Consider the following 24,535-nt stretch of genomic DNA (forward strand, 5'->3'; position numbering starts at 1 on the left):
TTACGCCTTTAACCGTGGTTCAAATCACGCCACGTATCTGGTTTTTGACGAAGCAAAGTAAGTTCCAATGGGAAGAGCTAGACAGGGATCGCGATGACACTTAGAAAAAAAATTAAAGTGTTTTTTTTTTTTTTTGGCAGAGACCGGCCGGATGGATATATAAGCTGTGGTTGCTGCAGGGTTGTGACTTGTGAGGTAACCCATGGCCAGGTTCACCGGCTCTTGAAACATGCAGATAAACTTTGGGCCGCCATTTGCACAGATCGATGTCGTGGAGGCGCCTACACACGGCTCTTGCAGGCTGCAGCTAGCAAGATAGCAAGAGGAGGAAAGGCACTGCATATGCATGAATGAATGAATTAATGCTAGCTTTCTGCAAATTAAATTTTGATTAGTTTCATATATGAGGCAATTAGCTTGGTTGTATACATCTATGTTGGATATCGATAAATTAGTGCTGGCTGAGAAACCGGTATTAGAGGGTTTATGTACTAGTGATATGTAGAGGCCAACTAACTTGCTATGATTGACGATGTACATCCGTGTTGGTAGTAAGGTTGAATTTTAATTAGTCTATTATCTTAAAAACAGTTAGTAGGTAACGTTAACAGATTTTTCCTTTCAGCGTGAAGGATATGAAATTTTGGTTAGGAATTCGCGAAGAAATTTCAGATTTACCTGTGTCTTGTTAGGAAGTGTCTCCATGAGAAATTTTAATTTAGTTGAATTTAGCGAAAAAAAAGGCATGTTCAGATTTAGCAAAAACCCGTTGAAGTTTCAAATTTTGTTGAAAAAAAAATAATTTTGTCTCCGAATTAGATCAATTGTATTTGTGAATCTTAACTTAACCTTTGATACATTGTACCATACTAGACGACAATATTGCAATTTGCCAGCTGGCTAGTTTAGTTTTAACTTTATCTCTAAATTAAAGTTGGTTGAAAATTCCCTATACCTCAATTTGATGTTGCACTACTTGGCGACATGCATGATAATGATAGTACGATGGACCATAGTTTAACTTCCAAGAAACAAAAATAACACCACTACCTTGTCCATAAACACCCCCTTCAATTTTCAATATTATTTTCTCATCTGAATTTTCTACTGCTAGCTCACAACAGGATATATTTGTATATGTGTACACATGAAAATGAAAACATGAACAGTATGATGATTCCTAGTCTTTGCTTAATTAAAGCCGGTGTCAGAGAATTCAGGTTTTGTACAGCAGCAGTCTCACCACCGCCACCCGGTCGACTCACCTGTTCATCCTTAGAATTTTCTCCCGGCAACCACTGCTTCTGCAATCGCCAAGAGCTTTCTTGCTAGCGACACTAGCCTGGACACACAACACATTCAGATTTCAGAGAGAGACAGAGAGAGAATTTGGCGACCATTGACAAAGCTTAGCTAGCTTGGAACCCTTCATAATTCAGCAGAGTTCAAAATTCAGAGATTATACAGGCAGGCAGACGCTGTAGAATTTGAATTCGAATGCAGTGTAATATGCGTTTCGGATCAGATATGCTTTGGATATTACTGCAAGTTGCATGCATGCTATGTTATTATTCCCTAGATTATCGGATTAATCTTATCATGTTCAGTGAACGCGAGATTAGAAGCAGCAGCAGCAGCACAAGTGGAATTAGCTACTAGGACGACTTCGGTATGGAGATCAGACAAGTGAGTGATATGTGCCGGGGCATGTTGCAATCTTTTTTTTATCTTTTTTCTTTTGCCGGGTCAGCCAGCATGTTGCAATCTGAATTTCTGACGGTGCATGTGGAGAGGTTGGCCATTGATGGCAGGTCAACCTTGCAAGAGATTGACTCCGTGGCCGGCTCAGATCTACGGACACACTGGTTTAGGTCATTGTCGTTTTGGTCTTCTTCGTATGAATTTCCATTTCCCTATTTTCCATGCAAGCCCTTGAGCTTCCACTTGTTGTTGTGTACTTTTTGTAAGATAATAAAATTAATTATGGCCTTTGCTTCATACTCCCTCCGTCCAAAAAGACTCAATTCTTATATGAAATTTTTTTATATTAGTATTTTTGTTATTATTAGATGATAAAACATGAATAATACGTTATGCATGGCTTATATTTTTAAACTTTTTTCATAATTTTTTTAAATAAGACGAACAGTCAAATGTTAGATACGGAAACTTCGAAATTGAGTTTTTTTTGACGGAAGGAGTAGAAGCTAAAACCGGTTACTACAAAGGTTGTTAGTCCAACGGCTGTGAATTACACTTGATTAAAAGCAAGAAAAAACATATAAGCCTAAAGACAAAGATAACACCTACCGCTTAACTTCTTTTTGTGTAATGCTAGGTAATTAATGTGACAGATGGTGAAAGCGTGTTACTAGAGTCAAATGAACTTCACTGGCTTAATTAGCGTTGAACCAGTGCGAGTTAACTTGGCAATGTTTATCACAAACGCTGACGTAGCTGGTAATCCTTGACCTGGTCTAGTCTCACTGGCCGGATCAAGAAGCAATTGCAATTAAGCTTAGGTTTTACTTTGCCTGTTTCTTTAAGGACGTGTACAGTGAGTGCTGCAACAAGTTGGAGCATATTTTTGTTGGTCATTGGGGGGCATGTAAGACGTGGTAAATAAGCCTCTTGACATTATTATTCATTGCCCACTGAAGATGCTAGTGCTAATTAAACATCTTTTTTATAAAAAAATGGATAGATGTTTAGGAGAAGATGAGTGGAGATATCTATATATAAGTTGGGAGAAGATGCCATGCCATTGGTTCAGAGTGGACAATCGTCAAACCTCACAGCAGAGCAGGCCCATTGGTATGGCTCTAATCTAATCTCTAATTTTTCTTTTTCTTATTTTGAAAAAAAAAGGGCTCAAATTTCTGTTTGACTCTGGGTTTTTAGTTTCAATTTATGAGTAATGATAACCATGTTCAGATGCTGACAAATTGGACAGCCATGAAATTTTACACTTACTGAACATTATCATCTAGAGGGAGCAGCATTATACCTGTCAGCTTCAGAGACTAGTATCTTGCAGGATGGCAAAACAATTGTGCTACCAATTAATCCAATTAAAATGTTCTAAACTGAAAGTGAAAGAGCGTGTGACCTAGCTAATTCCATCTCAGGTCTTGAGAGTCCTAATTAATCGTTAGATCATGTGGCAGTATCTGTCTAAACCTCCACGCATCCTGCATGCTACCAGACAAGCTAATTCAGCTAGCTAAGACAGCATTTTTTCGAGTCAAAAATTTCAGAAGCTTTCCAACTCGTGGCCAACCACGATATTCCTTGGTAGCTAATTCAGCTAGGCCCAGTTCGTTCGTCCAAATCCATGTGCTGCCCGTTTTGTCCTGTGCCTTGGTGGCTGGGTTCTGTGCAGCATGCTGCCTTGCCAAGCTAGCTTAGCATCAGGTGCCAAGCAAAGGGCAATGAGCTCAAGCAATCACAGACAAGTCACAAAGTGGTACACATGGAATGTGACCAATTCTTGTATGTTCCTAGGTTAAATTTTGTCCCATTTTATGCTTCTTATCATAAACAGTTTCAGATTAATGTTTGACGATGGGTGATTAATTAGGAGCTAAGTTTCCATGGTCCAAACCGAATCACAAACGAGAGGAAGGATCAACTGTTCAATACTTCGATTAGTCAGCATCAAGTTTCTTCAGAGATGGTTATACTGGGGATATCTATCCTTCCCGGCAAAGAAAGTTGCAAGTCAAGTCGCCGTGTCAGGTTCAGTTTGCAGTTTTTCTCTGTTTTTACATGTGGGCATGATAGATCCAGTGCAGGTGTGCAAGTCCAATTTAGTCAAGTTGTGCAGATAGATAGATAGATAGATAGATAGATAGATAGATAGGCAGATGCTTGATAGCTCCATTCAAAGCTCACCGCTACTACATATACTAGTCTGCATTCAAACAGTGCTACGCTGAACATCTTAAGACCAACAATCCAACATGACCAGGCTTTCTTTATCTCCTTTTTCTTTCTTCAGAGAGAGAAAGCCACACAGGAAAAAGAGAGCTTTTACTACCTACTCCCTCCGTTCAAAAAAAAAAAAGGCCAAACCCTGGATTTGCGTGTCCAACTTTGACTGTCCGTCTTATATGAAATTTTTTTATAATTCGTATTTTCATTGTTGTTAGATGATAAAACATGATTAATATTTTATGCGTGACTTGTCTTTTTATTTTTTTCAAATAAGACGGACGGTTAAATATTGGGCACGGAAACCAGGGTTTGTCTTTTTTTTGGGACGGAGGGAGTACAAAATGCTACTACAATCATAGTGAAGAAAAATGGAAAAAACTGTACCAACATATTTTAGTTTTCAGAAAAGAAAAAGGCTAAACATGAGGATAAAGTCATTAGGCTCTGTCAGAGTCATGATCAACATATGCCGTAAGTGCGAAAAAAATGCTTTTGTGAGCATCAGTCATTCCAATTCCGTTGCCGGGGCGTTGGAAATTCAGAGCACATATCCCACTAACAACAGTATACTAGTGTAATGCAGCAGTTGACTTGGGCCAATCGAGTCATCAAGCCATGAAACACCATAGGATCTACTTGTTAATGCAACTGTGCAGCTGAATGCTGATCAGTTGGCTGCACTAGTCTAATAGTCGTTTTCAGTGGCTGCACAAGTCAAAATACGGCAGCTGGATATGCTGGACTAGTCGTGTTGATAGACGCTGGCAAGACTGAAGACCAAGATAACGCTGCAGCTGGGAATCATCACTATCTGAAACTACACCGAGACTGCGACATCTCCCCTAATTCTGATGCCTCTTAGCCTTCTCTAATTATCGCTTAATTAACACGGTTGCATATATGCAACACACGATTTTGCATGGAAGCTAATTAGCTGTGTAGCTGATGAAACACCTGAACCGTGAGAAAACTATGTTAAGAGGAAGACGAAGAAAAATGTAGATGGAGGTGTGTTTTAATTTGGCAATATTATTATCCGGTAGGTAGGATTCATGCATCCTGGACAAGGACTCTGAATTTAACACATGACTCCCTTATGATCATCATGTACAACTGTACAAGCCATCTCCATCATAATAATTCAGTTTACTACATGCATGAAAGTTATGTTTATTCCACTATCTAAAAGAACATGACAGTTATGAATGTACAATGTTTAAACTAATCTTCACTACAAGCTAGATGTATACACAGTAGTACATCACCTAGCTAATATCAAACTGATTAAGTGTGCAGGACACACCTTAGGTATAGCAAATGTACAGTGCCATGAAATGTTCTATACAACTGTACAAATTACTTCAGATATTCACAGCACTATTTCAGTTCTCAGTTCTCACCGAGCTCTTCGGCCTTCTTCCATGGAATCTAATGACTGGTTGTTGGTTCTCATGTCCAGGCCTTGATGATGATTTGAAGTAGCTGTTAGCTGCACCTGGTTCTCAACTTCTGGGTGAAGAATGTGCTCAAAGTATGCATGAGGCCAAAATCCTACAATTCAAAAGGTTCAGGTTTATTTTTTGACGCAAAGATTCAGGTTTATGTTTAACATTACTGGGCCTTCTCATTGAGTTGATCCAGCCTGAATAGGTTTAGCACGGCCCATTATGAATTTCAGAATATGGGCCTCAAAAAGTCTAACATGAACTACCATGTCTGACTGGGCCGGTTTAGTACGTTCCTTAAGCCAGTTGACAGAAACAAAAGGGTGCTTCACCAGCCGTCCCTCAACTTTACGTCAAGTTTATATCACATCCCTTATCTCCAATACTGAAATTTTCACCCCTAAATTATACAAAACCGTGCAATTTGGGTTCTATATGGATGTCGGATTTCGCTGACGTGACATCCTAGTCAGCAAAATAAAATTAATATGTAGGGCTCACGTGTCAGCCCCCATCATCTCTCTCTTTTCTTTCCAAGCCTGGGAGAGAGGGTGAGGCAGCCGGCGGAAGAGGGTGGAGAGGTGGCTGGCCGCGCCCGACGGGAGAGGTGCCTAGCAAGCCTGGGAGAGAGAGGGGGAGAGAAGCGACTAGCAAGCCTGGGAAAGAGAGGGAGGGAGAGGCGGCCGGCCGCGCCGACGGGAGAGGAGGCCGGTGAGCCTGGGAGGGAGAGGGGGAGAGAGGCAGCCGGCCGCGTCGGTGAGAGAGGGGAGAGAGGCAGCCGACCACTTCGCCTTCACACCGGCATCCCCCGCCCACTCCCTGCACCCAAATCCGTCGTTGTCTCGCCGCTTCCATGACCCTTCCGCCGCGGACTCCTCCTCCTCCTCCACCTACCGTCGCACAACATCTTCCACCTCCACCTCCACCTCACCTACCTCCGCCGCAAACCCTCACCACTGCCGCCACATCTTTGCCTCTTCCTCCTCCCCAACCGCCATTGACAGGTTCGACAATGGCATCTCGCACCTCAACTCCTTCCTCCGCCGCCAGCGCACCGCCATCGGTGAGCTCGGCTTCGGTGGACGCCCAGCCTCGAGGTCCATGAAGATCGTGCTCGCCGCCGCCTCCACCAAGAAGACGCGGGCGGGGTCAGCCGCGGCTTCGGTGGGCGCTCAAGGCGGCGGTGGAGCCTCTCGAGGCGGCGCTCACTGGCCGCCTCCCCCTCCCTCCCAGGCTCGCCAGCCGCCTCTCCCGGTCTCTCCCTCTACCGCTGGCAGCCTCCCAGGAAGAAAAGAAATATAAAAAAAAAAGAGAGAAAAGAGAAGAAGAAGGGGGAGATGCAAACCCCACATTTTTTTCTCTTCTAAGTGGGCCTTATTTTATTTTATTTTTTTCTAACTAGGATGCCATGTTAGCGAAACCAGAGATCCATCTACTATGGGCACAAATTGCATGGTTTTGTATAGTTTAGGGATAAGATTTCTGGTATTGAAGATAAAGAATGTGAAACAAACTCCACATAAAATTAAGGGATGGCTGGTGAACTTCCTCAAGTCTATTCACTTTAGCTTTCCTAAAAGAGAATGTCTATTCACTTTAGCTGAGCCTTACATAAAGGTATTTGTACTATGATGTATATGTACTTTTTTTCTCAGAAAATGATGATGTACATGTACTTATCACAGCTTTTTAAAAAAATATAAACAGCAGGAAAGGTTCCTATATTGTAGAAAAAATGTATGGAGAATTTACCCAAAAAAAGGAAGTGATTGAAAGCAAGAACTAAAGGCATCACCTTGTTCACCAGCAGGTGGTGGGAAGAACTGAAGGTAGCAGAAGGAAGCAACCACCAATCCTGCAGAGTGAAGCCAACATGACAGTATGATATCGTGCTCTGAAAAAGAGGAATTTGTAGCAGGTGAAAGGCAGCTCTGATCTTTCATGCAAACCTACCAAGAATTCCACCGGTAAACACGTCCTGCCAATGGTGCCAGTAGTCATCCACCCTTGAGACCCCAACCATCGCTGCAATAAGCAGAGGCAAGACGACAATGCAGAGCTTGGCCACATGCCCTCCTCTGTCGAACGCCTTGATCTTGCCGGCCAGGTACCATGACAGGAAGCCTAATCCGGCAAAAGACCCTGCAAGAACAGAAATGGAAGCTTGTAACTGCAAATCATTTCTAATTTTTAGCTTGGAAATGAAGTTTGGTTCAGTGTTCAGTGGAGCATTTTGTTTAACCACTACGTAAGCAGAAAATGGTTTTCAGGATTACATGAGGTATGGCCACTTGGGAAGCTCTTGTGCCCTTCTTTGATGACACTTTTATCCCCATGGCAGATGACACCTCTGGTGATGTTGTTGTACTTCTGAAAATAGAGTTTCAGAACCAGCAAGTTAATAAGTTATAGCCGGATTCATCTAGTTCTGAAGAACCCATGAACTGAACAAATTAACAGAAGTGGCAAAAGAACTCACCGGGATCCCGTCAGGAAAGCATCGCCAGAAGAAATTCGGGCGAGGCCGGCCAACGCCATCCTTGATCGCGTCGGTCAGGACGGCAGTGATCAGCACAGAAAACAGAAGCCCTGCATCCATAGCAAGCAAAATTCACAATTCACGTTTCACATTTCAGAATTCAGAATTGCAATCAGCAGCAGACAATGCAAAGAAACTTGCCTAGGATCGCATGATGCAGGTCATACACATTCCTCCTCTTCATGTATATCACAATGAAGATGATCATCGGCCCAGCGACAGCATATATCTGCGCCATCAACGAGAGCAAGATTTAGTACAGAACTGAAACATCGCACTATCCGGCACAGTTTTTTTCTTTCTGAAATCAAGAAATGGAGGGAGATGGAGGCGTACGGGGACGGCCCAGATGGGGACGGTGTTGCGCTTGAGCGGGTACCGGAGGCTGATCATCATGTCTTCTCCGACGAACCGGTGGAACGGCTCGATCAGGTTGAGGCCGGCGTCGATGGCGACGAGGAGGGCCAGCACGATCCAGTCGAGCAGGTGCAGCCTCGCGACCTTGGTCCCGTGGGTTCTCAGGTACGGGTGCGGGGCTCCCAGCCGAATGGCTGCCGGCGCCGGCGACGTCGCCGGCGGCGGTGGCGGCATCTTGATACAAGAAGAGGGGACTCAAACGCAGCAAGGAGATTCCCTGAAAAGAATTCGTCATTTCGATGCATATATAGCAGCTAATTCTGCTCATGGACAGGTCACGAACACGAAGACATGATCATTGATCAACTACGCGTTGTTAATTCATCGTTGTTCAGGCTCACGGACAGGTCATTTGCAACGGCAAGGAAATACTCTTGCAAGTTACAACTGCAAGATTCTCTCGTTCTTTCTTCTTTCTTTCTTTCTTTTTTAGTACTTTGAAGGAAAGAACTACTCCTAAATGACAGCTGAAATGGCCAAGAAGAAGCGACAATTATAGGATGTGACCGCCATAATTAAGCCCATGGTTTGGAGTTTGGACATCAAAATGTTGAGGAGAGGAGGTGCAGAGAGAAACTCACAGGACGATGCAGAGAAGAGGGAGAAGAGCAGTGGTCAACGGCGGCCGATTCTCCTCCCCTCCACGGCTGTCAGCCTGTCCATTCCATTCTGTCGTTTTATAATGTGCTTAGTTTCACCGGTGAAAAATTTACCCAGTCACGTCAAATATACGAACACACATTTAAATTATTAGATGTACACTAATAACAAAACAAATTACATAATTCGTATGTAAATTGCGAGACGAATTTATTAAACCTAATTAATTCGTCATTACTAAATATTTACTGTAGCACCTTATTATCAAATCATACAGCAATTAGGTTTAAAAGATTTGTCTCGCAATTTGCAAGATGAAGCCTGTCCAGTCAGCTTCGCGTGCTATCTTCGCATGTATTTCAGGGGTGGTTGAGACTGGTGAACAGATCGGCTGACGAGGATGTTTCTGTTGTTGGAGGCTGCAACAACGGATCAGTCGTTGCTGGCTTGCTGTTGCTTGGAAATGGAGATGCTTGTGTGCATCTGTGAATTTCAGTCCAGCAATCCAGAAGGCAGAAACAACCTTATATTTAATCGGTTGCGTTTCTGATGAAGCCAGATGCAAATGCTTCCTGTTTTTCTATGCAGTTTGATTGACCCTTACGGATTAAGGAAGTGCCGAAAGATTCAACTAAGAACTGCGTTGAATGTCATCTAGGAAAAAAAGGGAAGATTCGGCCACTTTGACTGCACTTCGTCGAATTCCATCAGGCTTGGGGAATTTAAAAAACAAAGTGAGATTTAAGGGGCTGTTCATGCCAAAATAAATAAATTTGGTAATGCCAAAATTTTGTTAAGTTGGCACTATTACTAAAATTTTGACAGAATTTCTTATGTATTTACAAAAATTTGACAAAAATAAATAAATATATGCATATCTTTGACAACTTAAAAAGAAAAGTATGGTTTGAAATGGCATCATCTAAACTGTACCTAAGATTGTTCAGGAGCAGGAACCCCCTTTACGTACGGGCCACGAGCCCACGGGCCACGTGAGAAGAGAAAGCGGCCGTGCCAAGGCCCCAACTATCCATGGGCCACACTGTCCGGGACGGCCTCGCGTGGGGGCCCACCGTCAGGCAGGCCGCACTCCCCGTCACCGAGATGTCAAACCGGCCCATATGCTATCCTTTCTTTTTGCTGGGCCAGCGCCAGATGCCCCGGGTCCTTTTTCTCTCATTTTCTCATGTGAGATCATCACAATTGACTCCAAAATGACGGCTTCATTTTTCAAAAAGGATAATCTTGAATACTTAGCACATTCTAGTTTGACACGGATGAGTGAATGACGTGTGTTAAATTGTCCATGTGAATCAAAATTAGTAGTAGTACATGACATCTTGGCTCAGCCTACCAATTACTCCCTCCGTCCAAAAAAAAAAAGACAAACTCTGGTTTCCGTGCCCAACATTTGACCGTCCGTCTTATTTGAAAAAATTATGAAAAAAATTAAAAAGACAAGTCACGTATAAAATATTAATCATGTTTTATCATCTAGCAACAATGAAAGTACGAATTATAAAAATATTTCATATAAGACGAATAGTCAAAGCTAGACACAGAAACCCATGGTTTGTCTTTTTTTTTTTTTTTGGGACGAAGGGAGTACTCCACAGTTACTAAAAGACAAAAGTTTAGGAATGTACTCCTGTTACTCCTGTACAGTACGAGTATATCCATCCGAATTTTAAAATTTGGATACTGCCAAGTTGCAAATGCAGACAGCGAGACCGAGTTTAATTTTCAGCTAAATTCCAGAAAACGAAACTGTACGTAGACAAGTGTCAGAGGACGGCAAATTCCCATCAGAACGGTTTGCATCCAATTAATTGCCTTTGTCTCTTGCCGTGCTACAAGAGGTTGTCTTGTCTTGTCCCGTTGCATTCCTAATCCTACGTGCCATATGCTTCCATTTATTGTCCTCGGTTGCTTGTTTAGCCGAAAAGTAGAGGGGAATTTCAGCTGGATAGCTCAATTTCACCTACTGTTTATAGTGCTAATCCACTCTGGTTTATCCACAAAGGTTAAAAACACCATCTTTTATTCTTCAGCTTGTTGTTAAAATTTAAAATTTTAAAACTTGACTTCATCCAAAATATAAAGAATTTTAGATTGATGTGACATATTCTGTCCAGATTAATTGTATTAGAGTGTGCCAAATTCATCCGACTTATGTTTTGAAATGGTGAGAGTAACTACAAAGTTGATTTTAGTTTTATTTTTATTATAGTTCATTTGCTAATATTTACTGTAAATCGATAAAACATTATATAGAAGTTATATTAATGATATATATTTTTTCAAAAAAAAAAGAGATTTGGAGTAAGAGATGTCACTCCAAACTCTTTTTTTTTGATAAAAAGAACACGAGATCTCGGAGTAGAACCACACACCCGGTGCACTGCATTATCAATTATCAAGTACAACTTTAAATTATATATTTTTTTCACTTCTATTAATAAAGTTTATAATTAGATAGGGGAAGTGCAAGTGTCGGATTACCTGCTGTTCTTGGCAGTCGTCGCATCTGTGACGTGTGTTGTTTTCTTTTGACCAATCTTGGAAAAAAGAATTCGGGGTTAGGTGCACCGTCCGATCAGGAACGGCCACGGTGATCGGACGGTGTAGGATGATCGTGGCGGTTGGATGGCTCGCGTTTTATCGGCTCGCGTCCTCCTCCATAACTTCTCCCCACCTAACCGCCAAGAAGTGCAAGCACACGAGCGCGCGAGTGGTTGAGCTCAATGGCTCGCCGCGACGGCGTCGGCGGCGACGGCGGCGCGTCGGCGGCGGAGCAGCAGCGGAGAGTAGCGCTGCGTGTGCTGCTGTCCCGTGCGGAGGCTTCCTCGCCGCCGCCGGCGACGGTGGAGGAGGAGGCGCAGCGGGGGAGGAGCGGTGGTGGTAACAAGGGGCTCGCGTCGGCGGCGCTGCGCGGGCTCGGGTGCACGTCGACGGCGGCGCTGCGTGCCCACGCGCCGGCTTCGGCGGTGGAGGTGGCGAGTAGCTCGGAGCGGTGGCACGGGAGGCGGCGGCGGAGGAAGGTGCAGGAGAGGCGGAGCGCGAGGGGCGGCGGCGGAGGAGGAGGAGGAGGCGTGGCGCCGCCCGGCCCCGCGCCGGCGGCGGCCGGGGACGTGTGGTGCACGTGCGCTCCCGGGATACCGTTCGCCGCCGAGGCGTCGTCGGTGGACTGCGTCGTGGTGGCGCGCCACCACCACGCCCACCACACGGCGGCGGCGATGGGCTCCGGCCGCCGCGGGGAGGCGGAGCGGCGCCACAGAGAGGTAATCGAATCTCTCCTCGTTTTTTTTTTTTGTTCATGCTAAAAATTTGACCACGATTTCACTTCTCCGTGGTCAAATTCAGTCGTTGTTCATCACTCGTACGGATGTTTTTCTTCATAATTCAGACTGAATTCGTATGCTATCCTGTCGAACTGACCGAAAATTCCTCGGACACAACAGAGGCCGGCCGCTCCTCGAGCTCGAAGGGTGACCATGCGTGAGCACATATCCTCGTCGCTCATGGACTCGCCGCCGTTCCCCGACATGCCGCTCCTCAACGCCGACCTGCTACCACCACCACCCTCCGGCCGCCACCGCCATGGATACCGCCACCCCCACGTCGGCGCCGCCGAGGAAGAGGTACACACAAATCCAATGCATGCAACTATCCAACTAATCACAATATTTCTGCCTTTCTCTCACACTTTCAGTCATCAGTTGCGTCTGCACCACACAAGTACACACAACTTTTCAACGCGATTATCCGTCTTGTTGGTAGATGTGTTTGTTTAGATGTCACATGATGGCATCCGCTTTGCATGTTGTTAACTAAAGCTCTAAAAAAACGAGATTTGGAGGGAGAGACGTCCCTCCGAACATTTGTAAGAAGAAATTGTGAGTCCCTCCGAACATTTGTAAGAAGAAATTGTGAGCGTATTACGGATTGAACACGGGACCTTAAGGTTGAAATCACACAACCCGTGCCACTGCACTGTCAAGTACATCTCATTGTTAACTAAAGCTCTAGATGGATGCTTAATTGCAAGTTCAATAATAAAGAAGAGGGTCGATGCAGCTTTGAAAAATGGTAGTACAACATGTTGATTTACATACTCCGGTTTGGTAGTCACGGATATGTAGGACAGGCAGCAGATTGGAAGGAAGGAAGAGCACATGAGAGCAAAGGGGATATGGTGGTCATGAATAGATAGATACGTTAGGTGAAGAAGAGAGACCTCCTTTGAGTGTAGTTGCAGAGTCCTCTTTCTTTTCTGTGTACACGCATAAGGCATAAATGCTGAATCATTGTGCTGAAGCTGAACTCACTGAACAACCACGTTGCTGCTGGTTCTTTTGGTCAGCTTCAGTTGGCTGCCATGTTGCTGGAATGAGTGGTGGTTGATTGTTTAGTGTTTACTGTTCTGTTGTAGGATTGGAGCATGAGCAGTGAGGAGTTTGAATGCCCAATTGGTGATTAGATAATCCTGTCACTTTCTTCAAGTAGTAGTATGAACTGTGAGCTGACATGCTTGTGAGGGAAACATGCTTGCAGTTAAGACAGATTGAAATGTTTAGTTCTGAGAAATGAGCTGTCATATGCCACTTGGTTGCTTACTACTCCCTCCGTTTCACAATGTAAGTCATTCTAGCATTTCCCACATTCATATTGATGTTAGTGAATCTAGACATATACATCTATCTAGATTCATTAACAACAATATGAATGTGAGAAATGCTAGAATGACTTACATTGTGAAACGGAGGAAGTAGAAGCGATTGTGAACACAATACTCAATCCGCTTTAGTAAGTGATGGCTCCAAGTTCACAATTCTCAATTAGTTATGTCCAATTAAGATCCACCAGTACCTTTTTAGCGTATTTTTGCAGAATGTGTGTATCTCCAAATATAACGAACACCTCTTTTCATCTTCAGTTTTATTAAATCATCTTTGCAAATTGCAGATCATGATGTTAAGAACACGGCTATTATGGGGAAGATTCGGTATGCATGATCAGCACCAGGATTGGCGACTCGACGTTGACAACATGACATATGAGGTACCCTCCCATGCCCAATATGTGCAACCCAAAAAAAAAAACTTTTTAGTACATTACCATCACAAATTCTCCTTCATCCACCCATTGTTCAATTTGATAGGAGCTGCTGGATCTTGAAGACAGAATTGGGTATGTAAGCACAGGGTTGCATGACGATGAAATCGCTCGCAGCCTTAGGATGGTCAAGTATTCAGCATTCAACCCCAAGCATTTTGCAACAGAAGTAGAAAGGAATTGCAGTATTTGTCAGGTAAGCGCACCTTCCAATTCGCTATTAACCATATAGTATCAGCATCTGTTGATTAGCCTAAGTCCATGTCAACATTTCATATCTCAGGAAGAATTTGAAGCAAATGAGGAAACAGGGAGGCTGATCTGTGGCCACAGCTATCATGTGCAATGCATAAAGCAGTGGCTTTCTAGGAAGAACACCTGCCCTGTCTGCAAAACTGTTGTATCGAAGACATGAAATCCAATCAGTCCCTAAGCACACTTGAACTGAAAATTGTGAAAAGGACTTACTCTTTCACAGTGTTTGTTTGTGATTGTACAGCTCTGTTTGTACATGATGCTTTGTGTAAGCACAAGCCTGAAGCAAACCATCTCATTTGCATATAGAAATTTACATGTTTTCAGTTTTCCCAGTGTCTACTGAGTGTTAAGCATTTGCTTGTAGAAACTTACATGTTTTCAGTTTTCCCAGTGTGTACTGAATATTAATTCAGGTGAAAGAAAAAAAATAAGAAGAGAGATTTTTTTTTGTTTGATGATTATACTGCATTTTTCTGAATCTCAATTCTGACCCCTGCATTTCCCAGCGAGAAGCTTCAGACAGTTCAGTGTCAGGACTCTTCTCTTCCTCCTCTTAACGCTGGACGACGGCGACCTCGGCTTCCGCGCCGCCGCCGCCGCCGACGAGGATGGCATCCTCCGTGACTTTGCCATTCTCGACGTCGCCGCCGACGAGAATGGCATCCTCCTTGTCGTGTTCGTCGCTTCTGCATCGGCGGCTCTCGCTTCTCCGAGCTCCCTTTCGATCGCCTCGGCCCGCATTGCGATCTCTTTCTCGCTGGCTCGCCGCGCTTCCGCCCACGCCTCCGCCGCCGCCGCCTTCATCTCCGCCACCGCGCGGACCACCTCGGCGCGCCCCGTCAGGTACTCGTACTCGAACCTGGGGATCGTGACGTTCCCGGACGACGAGCTCCGCGGCGTCGCGGCCGCGGCGGTGGCCAGCGTCGCGCTCTCGACGATCGCCTTCAGCCTCGCCGTCGCCGCGGCCTCCGACGCCCTCGCCGCCCCGAGCTCCCTTACCGACTCCCTGATCCTCTTCTCCGCGGCGGCGATTTCGGCGTCGATGTTCTCCGCGTCGGACATGGCGCGCCGGTTCTCCGTATCCGCCAGCGTCTTCTCCTTCTCCGCCGCCGCGGCGTCGTCCTCCAGCTGCCGAAGGATCGCCGCCAGCTTGGAGATGGTCTCGTCGGCCCTCTCGTCGGCCGCCGTGACGGCCTCGAGGCGAGACCTCGCCTTGAGCAGCTTGGCGTTCAGCTGCTGCACATGCGCGCTCGCCGCCTTCTCCTGCTCCGTGAGGCGGCGGATCTCGTCGGTGACACGCGCCGTCTCCCTGCGCGTGCGCTCGATGGACGCCGTGAACCGGAGGCCCTCCGCCTTGATGGACTCCAGCTCGATCCTCGCCGAGCTCAGCTCCGCCTCCGCCGCCTGCAGCGATGGCTCTTCGTGTTCCACCTCGTGTCCCCTCGACGCCATTGCAGTGGCATCCGTTGCTCGTACCACCGCCAGCTCGCTGTGCCAGGATCCCGCGTCGGAGCTCGCCGTGGCCGCCGTGCCCACGGCGAGCTCGACTAGGACGCCGTGCTCCTCGCTTGCCCCGTCCGCATCGCGCTCCACGCCACCGCCGCCGCGCGGGCCGGAGCTCACCGCGCTGGACGTAGACGCCTCCGCCTCCGCGTCCCTCCTCCCGGCCGTGCCCTTCGCCGCCATCGCGGCCATCACCTCGCGCTGCAGCTTGCGGAGCTCTCCCTTGACGCGGTCGAGCTCCTGCATCACCTCGCCGTACGCCGTGCCGACGCCCTCTTGGCGATGAGCCGGAGCGCCGCCGGCTGCCTCGGCGGCGAGGCCTCTCGCCGTCTTCCTCCTGCTGCCGCCGCCGCTCGCACGCGTTCGCTGCCTCTGGAGCTCTGACCTGCGAGACCTCGCCTTGGCATTGGTCTGCTCGATCTGGCGCTCCAGCTCCATGGCCATGTTCATCGCCCTCGATAGCTCGGATTCTACTCGTGCTTGCTCCTGATCCTCTGCAATGGCCTTACGTCGATGCAATTTACGCCTGCTTGATCCAATCGATTCTTCGATTTCAGGAGACAAATTCTGCATTTTGAACAGATAACTTTGAACTACAAAATAGGAGTAGAACAGAAGGTTTCACCAATCTGGGAAGGGGACGGAAATTGCGAAATTTGGGGAATTTTGAACAGTAATTTTGAAATTTGAACCTTTTCTTTTACTGATTTTGAGCATATTTGTGCTAAATACGAACAAATTTGAAATTTTGGCTAGAATCTCATCCTACCGGGAATGTCCGGGACCAACCGGTAGAACCTACAATTTTGGCTAGAATGGGCAGGATATTTCCTCCCCATTCCTTAGAAATTCCTATGGAATGGATCATTTTAGAGGAAAATAAGCATGAGGTCTCACCTTGTGTTTTCGTCTTCATGAGTTTTTCCTGTGTGCTAATTAAACAACAGTTTTGAAACTTTCGTGTATTTCAAAATCCCGTAGAAATCCAATGAGTATGATAGTCTATTTCTACATTTTTCCTATTACTGTGTTTTTCTCAATCTTGCATTTCAAAGGGGCCCTTAGATATGCATACAGGCAGTTCAAGGCTTCAAGTACATGATAATATGATGTAATTTTCGGTTTGAGAAAGGCAGGAAAAAAGATGTGTTTGAGAAGGTACCTTGTGGGAAACTACTCTTCTTCTGCTCTTGCTTGGTCTTCTGACATCAATGCTCTGACCAAAGATGTCCATGGCGTTTCCCCCTGATCCACTTCCTACTGAATTCTCCTCCATTGCACTCTCCTTCATCATGTAAAATCTCTTGTAACCTGGAGGTGATATATGCTCTATTGGAGTTGGAGAGAAGCTGTAACTTTGGTCTAGTATGTAAGTAACGGTGACAAGTGTGGCATGGCAATTCCAAGCCTTCCTGCTTGGAAAAATTCAGAGAAGCTTCACTACAATACAACCAGGATGATCTCACCATATCTTCTTCCTGTCACAACTTCCTTCCAGAAAGCAGTGCACTTGGGCCGGCTTCTGTGATTGTCTCCAGCTCACGGTTTCTTGTTAAGTCAGCTGGCAGTGTATGGTTTCATGAATGGTCTGTGTCTTTCTGGCAGTTTAAGTATCTTATTTGCATTGTCATTCCTTGACTAATCAGGCTGACCTATGCCCATACCCAATAATGACAGCTGCAGTTTCACATTGTTTTACATTGTTTTAACTCATATCAGAATTGAAATGATTTTTTTTGTGAGTAACCTTGAAAGGTTATTAGGAAACTTACGCGTATTTTTTTAATGTGGATGCTCTAATTTTTCTATGAGAATTTCAGAAGATGTGCTTATTCTTCAAAAGGTTAATCCCAAGCGATTTGGCCTTAGCTTCGTGAGTCCAAGAGGATGCAGTTCGACCCTCGAACACATATGTAAGTAACAATTTGACATATACAATTGTTAATTGATCTCATAATTCACAATAAAATATATCGAGAGTATATGATCTTGTAAGCCATAACTGAAATGGAGCTCTAAGCTCACTTTCCATCAAACCAACATTTCTTTTATTTATGAAGCTATTTATATGCATTGATATCTCTTGTAGTATATCTTAGTGAACTTTTGTCTTGACAGGCCCCCTTGGTATCTTATTCAGCACATTGGAATCAATCTTCTTGTAGAATTTCTTGAGGTCTTGACCACCTTTGGCAACCAAATGGTCTACTTCAGTCTCATATCTTTCATACAGCGCAGGCAAAGTGAGAGCACACAAAAACCCTGGTCAAGAAGACACAGTAAATTGTTAATGCATATGAAAAATTTTATTTTACAAGGATGCCTGTTTGATTTATCATTGCATTTACTAAGCAGATATGAAAATGTTGTTATTTTACATTCATGAGTGCTTGATAAGTCATTGCATTTACCATGTTCTGTCCTAATTATTCTTGCCCTTGGTCAAAAAAAAATGTTATGTCCTAATTTTGTTTTTGACTTGTTGAAATTCAGTGTCCCAGCGATACTTACCAACATATAGTAGAGTTGTGAAACTGCATGTCTCTCCAATAACTGCCAATATCCACAGAGATCCTATCACCTATTTATGTAACAACAATGGAGTTAGTTAATCACCAAATTAATTGCAACTGGAAATTAACTTTTAAATCCCAATTCATGGGGATATTTTTGTTGACTACATATTAATAGTTTTTAGATTGTGAATTCATTGCAAATATATATGAAACATCGTTGCAACTGTTATAGGTCTTGCTGTCACTAAATCAGAAAAAAAAAAGAAACAGCAAATTTTGATTGTACCGCAAGGAACTTCCTGAGTTCTTTCCCGCATGAAATGTCATACAGGACTGCTGAAAAGTGCGCCACTTTGGAATGCAATGTCAGTGCAAGTTCTCTGAAGGCATGTTCAGAAACAATCACTTCTGGGATCCGTGGAGGTGCCCTGTAAATCAAGGTTGGTTAGCTGAGATGTTACTCAGAGACCAAAAGGAAAACAAATAGGAGTACGTGGTTGAAAGATTTCAATTTGATGCCACCACTGCATCTTCTTCATCTAATTTATTGTGTTGTGTTTTTTATTCAGTATGGTAGTGCAAACCTGTCAAAGAGAGGTGCAGCATTGGACCAAATGAAGAGCACAAGCATCCCAAGGAGTGCAATGTGGCAAAGGAGTGTTACTAAGTTGTATTCAGCCACATCAAATAGGAACCATATCAATGTGGCGCCTGCAAGGATCCCGGCCGATAAATTCCTGTCCCTCCATAGCATGATGTCCGCAACTGCAAAAACCAACACAATGCCAGTGATCATGATCAGACTGATTCTGAAATTTGTGAAATGTTGCTGAAATAGAATGTTCAACATAGACAAACAACCACACCTTTCCGGCCACCCAGGATCTTATGAACTGGTTTCTGCCTATGAAAAAGCCTTATCACCGGTCGATCATCATCAGAATCACTCGAAACATGAGGAACATTCATGTTGCCTGAGTTATTATTGTGGGAGATTTGTGTTTGGCTACTATGGTTAATTGGTCAGGTTACATGACTCTTGGCCTTATAAGCCCTAGGATACTAGCACAAAGCTGCCTAGTTTCTGAAGGAAAGGATAGCTTTGTGCTGGGGTACAGAGGAACGAACAGATACCAGGGCAAGATTTGCTTCAAACAGAGGTTTACCAACAGCAAAGGAGATTCTTTTCTAGAGCCTTGAAGCCAAGTTCTACTAGCAACAAACAAAATTTTATCACCAGTAGTATATTCATTCTGATTGCTGAACTTGAGCGTATTTACCTAGACAGTTATACTTTACAAAGAGAAGAGGTTCATATGCATTTTGTAGGATCGGAACAAAAAAAAAACTCGAAAGTGATCAGTCTTCAACTGAACGATTGAAGTTGTTGGTTTCAGGTTTCAGACTTTTTTTTTTGGGATACGCGAGACGCGCTTTTTTTATTAAGAGGAATAAATGTATTTATAGAACGGGCCTGAAAAATAAAAAGAAAGGGACAGGGTACAAGAGAGGGGAAGAGAAAAGTAGAAGCCTAATCTCCCGAATAATTTGGCGACCAAAGAACAAACGAAAGGACTGTCATGGTCGGTATGGTTCAGGTTTCAGACTGAACTTTGCTTTTCATTCCTGAGGTTTTTTTTAGCATTGGGACTAGATGGTTCGCGAACAGGAGGATCTGTCACAACATTGCTTGACTTGGGTGCCCTGAATGTGATTCCTGGGTTGGGCAAGAGGAAGTGCCGTCGCCACTACTGAAAGGCTTCTCGCTTAATGGAGTTCTGCATTTGATATGTTTACCCTTTTGAACTTTCCATGTGTTGGAATAATACATTGGGCGTTAATCATCATATCGAAATGGTGACGCTTTTTAGGCCTATGAATATGTAGTCTCTGTATACTTTATGTGACGGCATGTACTGTATACAGTCAGTAAAACGGTGATTTAATTTTACAGTGTGTTTTTTTCTAGCTGACCAAATCCAAATGTTCTGAACATTTTCAGCTAGACATGCAGAACTAGTTTTCCCATATACCCATCAGACCATTACTAATCACTGAACCCTTTTTCTTTTACTGTTTTTTTTTACTTTTGCACTTTAATTTGAGTTTTCACCAGATGTTTTTTATGTTACCTTTTTCTTTTCTAAAAAGTAACCAAAGAAACCATGCTTTTAACCAGCTTAACAAATCTGAACTGATGGTAACGATGCTTAACAAACCTTATCACGGGCAATCCACCAGACCTGCTTTTCAGCAAGGGTGTGACACACTTGCGTTAGTGCGTGCAGTTTTGTTGTACGAGTCGAGTTGCTTTCACTTTGAGCGCAACTACCCCTACACACCGAAATTGTCACAAGTGGTGCTCACACCATTTTGCCCAGTCATCCGTAGTGGCGCATACATGCATGCGTTGTTGCTCCCGACAAGTCAGAGTGTGGAGGACCTGTGCAATCTGCGGATCACACTTGTCCTGCACTAGTGTTTGTCTTGTGCACGAAGGACTTGATCAGTTTGTTACCATTTTCAATGGAGCAACTATGATTCATAGGATAACATACCAGACATAGATTATTATTGTTATCCTACTAATTTTTGATAATTTCATAAGTTTCCACTCTCAAAAGCTATACCAAAATTTAGTAAGACAAAGAAGCACCAGTGGTGGAGTGGTAGATTTGTGGGTGCATGACTCCACCCACCAGGGTTCAAATTCTGGTGCCACAAATATTATGCACATGGAGGTGGACTTTCAACATAACTTTAGTGAGATCAGGGATGTACAGTTGGTTTCCGTCTTTTAGAACATGTGTTAGGGTACGCGTTCATGAGAGTATGGGTATGATGTTGCGTGTGTAGTTATGTGTGTACGCGTACGTCTGCCATGTTATTAAAAAAATTAGTAATGGTTTCCGTCTCTTAGAACATGTGTTAGGGTACACGTTCATGAGAGTATGAGTATGATGTTGCGTGTGTAGTTATGTGTGTACGCGTGCGTCTACCATGTAATTAAAAAAATTAGTAATGGTTTCCGTCTTTTAGAACATGTGTTAGGGTATGCATTCATGAGAGTATGAGTATGATGTTGCGTGTGTAGTTATGTGTGTGCGTGTGCGTCTACCATGTAATTGAAAAAAATAGTAAGACGATAAAAACCAAATACATATAAGATCAGGGTTGTAATCTTGTAATTTTTTTCTGCTCTATGAATAAAATTTCGTACTGTTTTGTTCGAGTCGTTAAAAAAAATTTTAGTACGATTAAAAATGGCAACAAAGTGGAAAGCCCTGAAGTGACGAAACAACCTAGTAATAGTGTCACGTCCTGATAAATTCATCCCGAAATAAAAATCATTCTCTAAAAGGAATAATAGAATTAATTAAAATTCGAAAAGAAATTGGCAAACACTAAAATACGTACAAGAAAAATTCAAATGTGGCCCGGAGAATTTTTGTTAAATTCTCCTTGGTCTAAAAAGAGCCCTCAAATTTTAGTGGAATTTTCAGAGCACAAATAATAATTATTAAGAAATAAACAAAGTTAAAATGAGTTTATAAAAAGAAAAACCCTGAAAAGTCTTTTCCCCCCTCCCCCTCTTGGGCCGGCTCGGCCCACCTCCCTCCCTCTCTCTCCTCTCCCCCGCGGCCCAATCGGCCTCCTCCCCGCGCGCGTGCCGCTGACGGGCGGGCCCGCCCGCCACCCTCGCTGACGGGTGGGGCCCACCTGTCATCCCCTACCTCGCGCCGCACCCGCCGCCTCGCCCGTGCCCTAGCGCCGCCGCCGCCGCGGATTCCGCCGCATCCCGCCGCCCCCGCGCGCAATAAAGAGGGGGAAATCACTCCCCGTGATTCCCTCCCTCTTTCCCCCCACTTTTCCCTCTCTCTCTCCCTCGGATTCGTTTGGTAACACTCCCGCAAACTTCGCCGGCGCATCAATGGCGGCCGGATCTTCCGCGGCCGATTCCCCCTCATCCGGCCGTTCTCTCCCCCTCCCAACACTATATAAGCGCTCCCCGTGCCTCCCTCCACCGTTTCCGCCACTCGCCGCTCTCTCTCTCCGCCGGAATCGAGCTCGCGCCGTCGCTCTCTCTCTCCGCCGTCACCGCCGAGCTCCGGTCCGCCGCCGTCGTCGCCCCGGACCTTCTCCCGCCTCGGCGTCGCCTCCTTCGGCTCCGCCGCGTCCTCGCCGACCTCGTCCACCCCTCCGTTTCGCCCGCCGACCGCCGGAACGCCGCCGTCCTCGTCGACCCGAGCCGCGCCGCCGCCTTCCTCCGCTCCGGTCGCCGTTCCCGTCGTCGCCGTCGACCCGGGGTGAGCCGTGGACCGCCGTTTCGTTTCCCCCTTCCCTCCCCTCTCTCGGCCGCCGCTCCGCCGTGCCTATGGCCGCCGCCGGCGACCATAGGGGCGCGGGCGCGCCGCCTCCCGTCGGCTGTGCCGGCGTGGCCGCCTTCGGGCGCGCCCCGCGGCTGCCATGTGGGGCCCGGCCGTCAGCCGCCCGCGCCCTCGGGTGCGGCTGACGCGTGGGACCCACGGCGCCGGCCGGCGTAAGCCGCGTGCACCCGGTCCACCGTGGACCGTGAGGCTGCCGCGTGGGCCCCACTCCCGTGGACCCGGTCCGCGCGCCCCTCCCCTCGGCTGACGCAATAAATCCGATTTTAAATTAAAATTTAAATGAAGAAATTCGTAAATATCCATTTAAAGAGCATATAAACTTCAAATGGCCATAACTTGGCCATTTGAACTCGGAATTGGACCGTTCAAGTCTCTAATTTTTCCTTAAGAAGCCAAGAACCCATTTTTGTGCTTTGTTTCTGCTTGTTATATGGAGTTTAGTAGAGTAAAAGCCTTTTCTTTTCCGTTGGTCGTGTAGACGCTGCGGCTTCGGAAGATCCGCTCTTCGTGGAAGTTGAAGCCGACGTTTGGGAAAGCGAGCAAGGCAAGTCACATCATCCTTGAACATATTGAATCCCAGTTTATAAAATTATTTTGATTTAAATTATTGCATTATCGCTTTATTTAAATTCCCGCGTTATCACTGTTTTATTTAGCCATGCCTATTTACCTTTGTTATGACCTTATTATTATTGCTATTGTTATTATTACCTTGTTCACCCTAGGAAAACAAAACCCCAACTAGTGGGTACTCTATTCATGGTTCCACTAGTATGAACTTCGGTAGATGCTTCGCTGGTTAATTAGGAAACATTAGGGGGTTTTATAACTTTAGACTTTGGGAAATCTCATATCATTTGGACATTATGGAATTGTCGGATTATGGTGGAATTGGACATAGCCCTCTCTTCCTCTTTCAAAGCCCCTAAAACCTGTTTTTCGGTGGGGTTTGGGTGCATGCCAGTTGTGGGAAGTAGCACCCCGGCCACTATAAGGATTAAGCTCGGGCCTCTGTTGCAAAGCACTACCGTACTTCCACATGTCTAGTGGGTAAGGCTTAGTTTGTAGCTCAGACTGGTTATAAACAAAAGTACACGGATGGAGATGGACGAAGTCGGGGGTCGATGGACATCTCTAGGACAAATGAAGGCTACACGAGCTGCGGCCCGGTAGTCGAGATGTCATGGCACAGGGCTGGTGTCCTGCTGCTAGGGGCTCAATCCTGCCTACCTGTCCCGGAGGTTCCGGCCGTAGGTGGGGTTGGGTCGGTACTCTTGTTTATGGCTAGGATGGGTTGGGAACTATGTCACGTCTTCCGTCCGTATACCGTGGTGGTATGTGGCACGTGGTTACACGTGAGGAAGATGTGTCTTGTGGGTAAAGATGTACACCTCTGATCAGAGTATAATCTATTCGAATAGCCGCGCCCTCGGTTATGGGCAAGCCGAGCAATGTACCCAAGTTAGTGTTTTAATTCTTAAAATTTGCTCAACAACTAAAATGTGGAATGGTTGGCCTGGGTTGGCTTGGGACGAGCTGGGACCCAGGGTCGGGTTGCCAGTTCGGTCTGAATCATCGTAGGCCTTGGGTTAAGGCAGGTTCGTGAGGGTTCACGGCCTTGATTAATAATACTGTGTAGCTCTAGGATCGTCTTTATAAAATGGCTTTGGGCAACTAAGTGACTTTTAAATGCTGTTTTCTGCATAACTTAACCCCTATATCATTACCCCTTGTACCCCCTTGCATTAGTCGTGCATCTGCCGGTGTGGCTTGCTGAGTACTGTGGTTGTACTCATTCTTGCTCTATCTTTCTCCCCC

General features: G+C 45.3%; 4 protein-coding genes and 1 non-coding gene across 5 annotated transcripts; 2 read left to right on the plus strand and 3 right to left on the minus strand.

Moving 5' to 3' along the window:
• Positions 1-5,039: 5,039 nt before the first annotated feature.
• Positions 5,040-8,989, minus strand: LOC4339523 (lipid phosphate phosphatase 2). Its single transcript, XM_015782134.3, has 8 exons — positions 8,919-8,989; positions 8,257-8,554; positions 8,062-8,149; positions 7,861-7,970; positions 7,658-7,751; positions 7,335-7,523; positions 7,177-7,236; positions 5,040-5,487 (listed from the first exon to the last, which is right to left on the minus strand). The coding sequence occupies exons 2-8, from the start codon at positions 8,509-8,511 to the stop codon at positions 5,333-5,335; spliced, it is 951 nt and encodes a 316-aa protein (XP_015637620.1). The 5' UTR covers positions 8,512-8,554; positions 8,919-8,989; the 3' UTR covers positions 5,040-5,332.
• A 2,641-nt stretch (positions 8,990-11,630) lies between these two features.
• On the plus strand, positions 11,631-14,771 carry LOC4339524 (uncharacterized). The gene is made up of 5 exons (XM_015784837.3): positions 11,631-12,218; positions 12,399-12,578; positions 13,903-13,998; positions 14,099-14,248; positions 14,336-14,771. Exons 1-5 carry the CDS (start codon positions 11,682-11,684, stop codon positions 14,465-14,467), a joined length of 1,095 nt encoding a protein of 364 aa, XP_015640323.1. The 5' UTR covers positions 11,631-11,681; the 3' UTR covers positions 14,468-14,771.
• On the minus strand, positions 14,352-17,255 carry LOC136356508 (protein PLASTID MOVEMENT IMPAIRED 2-like). Its single transcript, XM_066310508.1, has 2 exons — positions 16,976-17,255; positions 14,352-16,380 (listed from the first exon to the last, which is right to left on the minus strand). The coding sequence occupies exons 1-2, from the start codon at positions 17,105-17,107 to the stop codon at positions 14,791-14,793; spliced, it is 1,722 nt and encodes a 573-aa protein (XP_066166605.1). The 5' UTR covers positions 17,108-17,255; the 3' UTR covers positions 14,352-14,790.
• A 259-nt stretch (positions 17,256-17,514) lies between these two features.
• On the plus strand, positions 17,515-20,280 carry LOC4339525 (uncharacterized). The gene is made up of 4 exons (XR_010741383.1): positions 17,515-17,726; positions 17,932-18,092; positions 18,661-18,818; positions 18,899-20,280. It is a non-coding gene; the product is annotated as an uncharacterized protein (transcript).
• LOC107275908 (reticulon-like protein B9) lies at positions 17,688-19,335 on the minus strand. The gene is made up of 5 exons (XM_015784838.3): positions 19,196-19,335; positions 18,914-19,094; positions 18,616-18,757; positions 18,325-18,394; positions 17,688-18,075 (listed from the first exon to the last, which is right to left on the minus strand). The coding sequence occupies exons 1-5, from the start codon at positions 19,296-19,298 to the stop codon at positions 17,909-17,911; spliced, it is 663 nt and encodes a 220-aa protein (XP_015640324.1). The 5' UTR covers positions 19,299-19,335; the 3' UTR covers positions 17,688-17,908.
• Positions 20,281-24,535: the final 4,255 nt, after the last annotated feature.

The sequence above is a fragment of the Oryza sativa genome, chromosome 5 (genome assembly GCF_034140825.1).
Source record: "Oryza sativa Japonica Group chromosome 5, ASM3414082v1".
Taxonomy (NCBI): domain Eukaryota; kingdom Viridiplantae; phylum Streptophyta; class Magnoliopsida; order Poales; family Poaceae; genus Oryza; species Oryza sativa.

Excerpts from the sequence above, each read along its gene's own strand:
- LOC4339523 (XM_015782134.3), bottom strand. The coding sequence starts at position 8,511 with ATGCCGCCACCGCCGCCGGCGACGTCGCCGGCGCCGGCAGCCATTCGG. Across the intron at positions 7,752-7,860 it reads GCTTTCCTGACGGGATCCCG|AAGTACAACAACATCACCAG; the intron begins GTGAGTTCTTTT and ends CTCTATTTTCAG. Across the intron at positions 7,237-7,334 it reads GTTTACCGGTGGAATTCTTG|GATTGGTGGTTGCTTCCTTC; the intron begins GTAGGTTTGCAT and ends TTCACTCTGCAG.
- LOC4339524 (XM_015784837.3), top strand. The coding sequence starts at position 11,682 with ATGGCTCGCCGCGACGGCGTCGGCGGCGACGGCGGCGCGTCGGCGGCG. Across the intron at positions 12,219-12,398 it reads CGGAGCGGCGCCACAGAGAG|AGGCCGGCCGCTCCTCGAGC; the intron begins GTAATCGAATCT and ends CGGACACAACAG. Across the intron at positions 13,999-14,098 it reads TTGACAACATGACATATGAG|GAGCTGCTGGATCTTGAAGA; the intron begins GTACCCTCCCAT and ends TCAATTTGATAG.
- LOC136356508 (XM_066310508.1), bottom strand. The coding sequence starts at position 17,107 with ATGATGAAGGAGAGTGCAATGGAGGAGAATTCAGTAGGAAGTGGATCA. Across the intron at positions 16,381-16,975 it reads GAAGAGTAGTTTCCCACAAG|AATTTGTCTCCTGAAATCGA; the intron begins GTACCTTCTCAA and ends TTCAAAATGCAG.
- LOC107275908 (XM_015784838.3), bottom strand. The coding sequence starts at position 19,298 with ATGAATGTTCCTCATGTTTCGAGTGATTCTGATGATGATCGACCGGTG. Across the intron at positions 19,095-19,195 it reads GATCCTGGGTGGCCGGAAAG|TTGCGGACATCATGCTATGG; the intron begins GTGTGGTTGTTT and ends TGGTTTTTGCAG. Across the intron at positions 18,758-18,913 it reads GCTGCACCTCTCTTTGACAG|GGCACCTCCACGGATCCCAG; the intron begins GTTTGCACTACC and ends CTTGATTTACAG.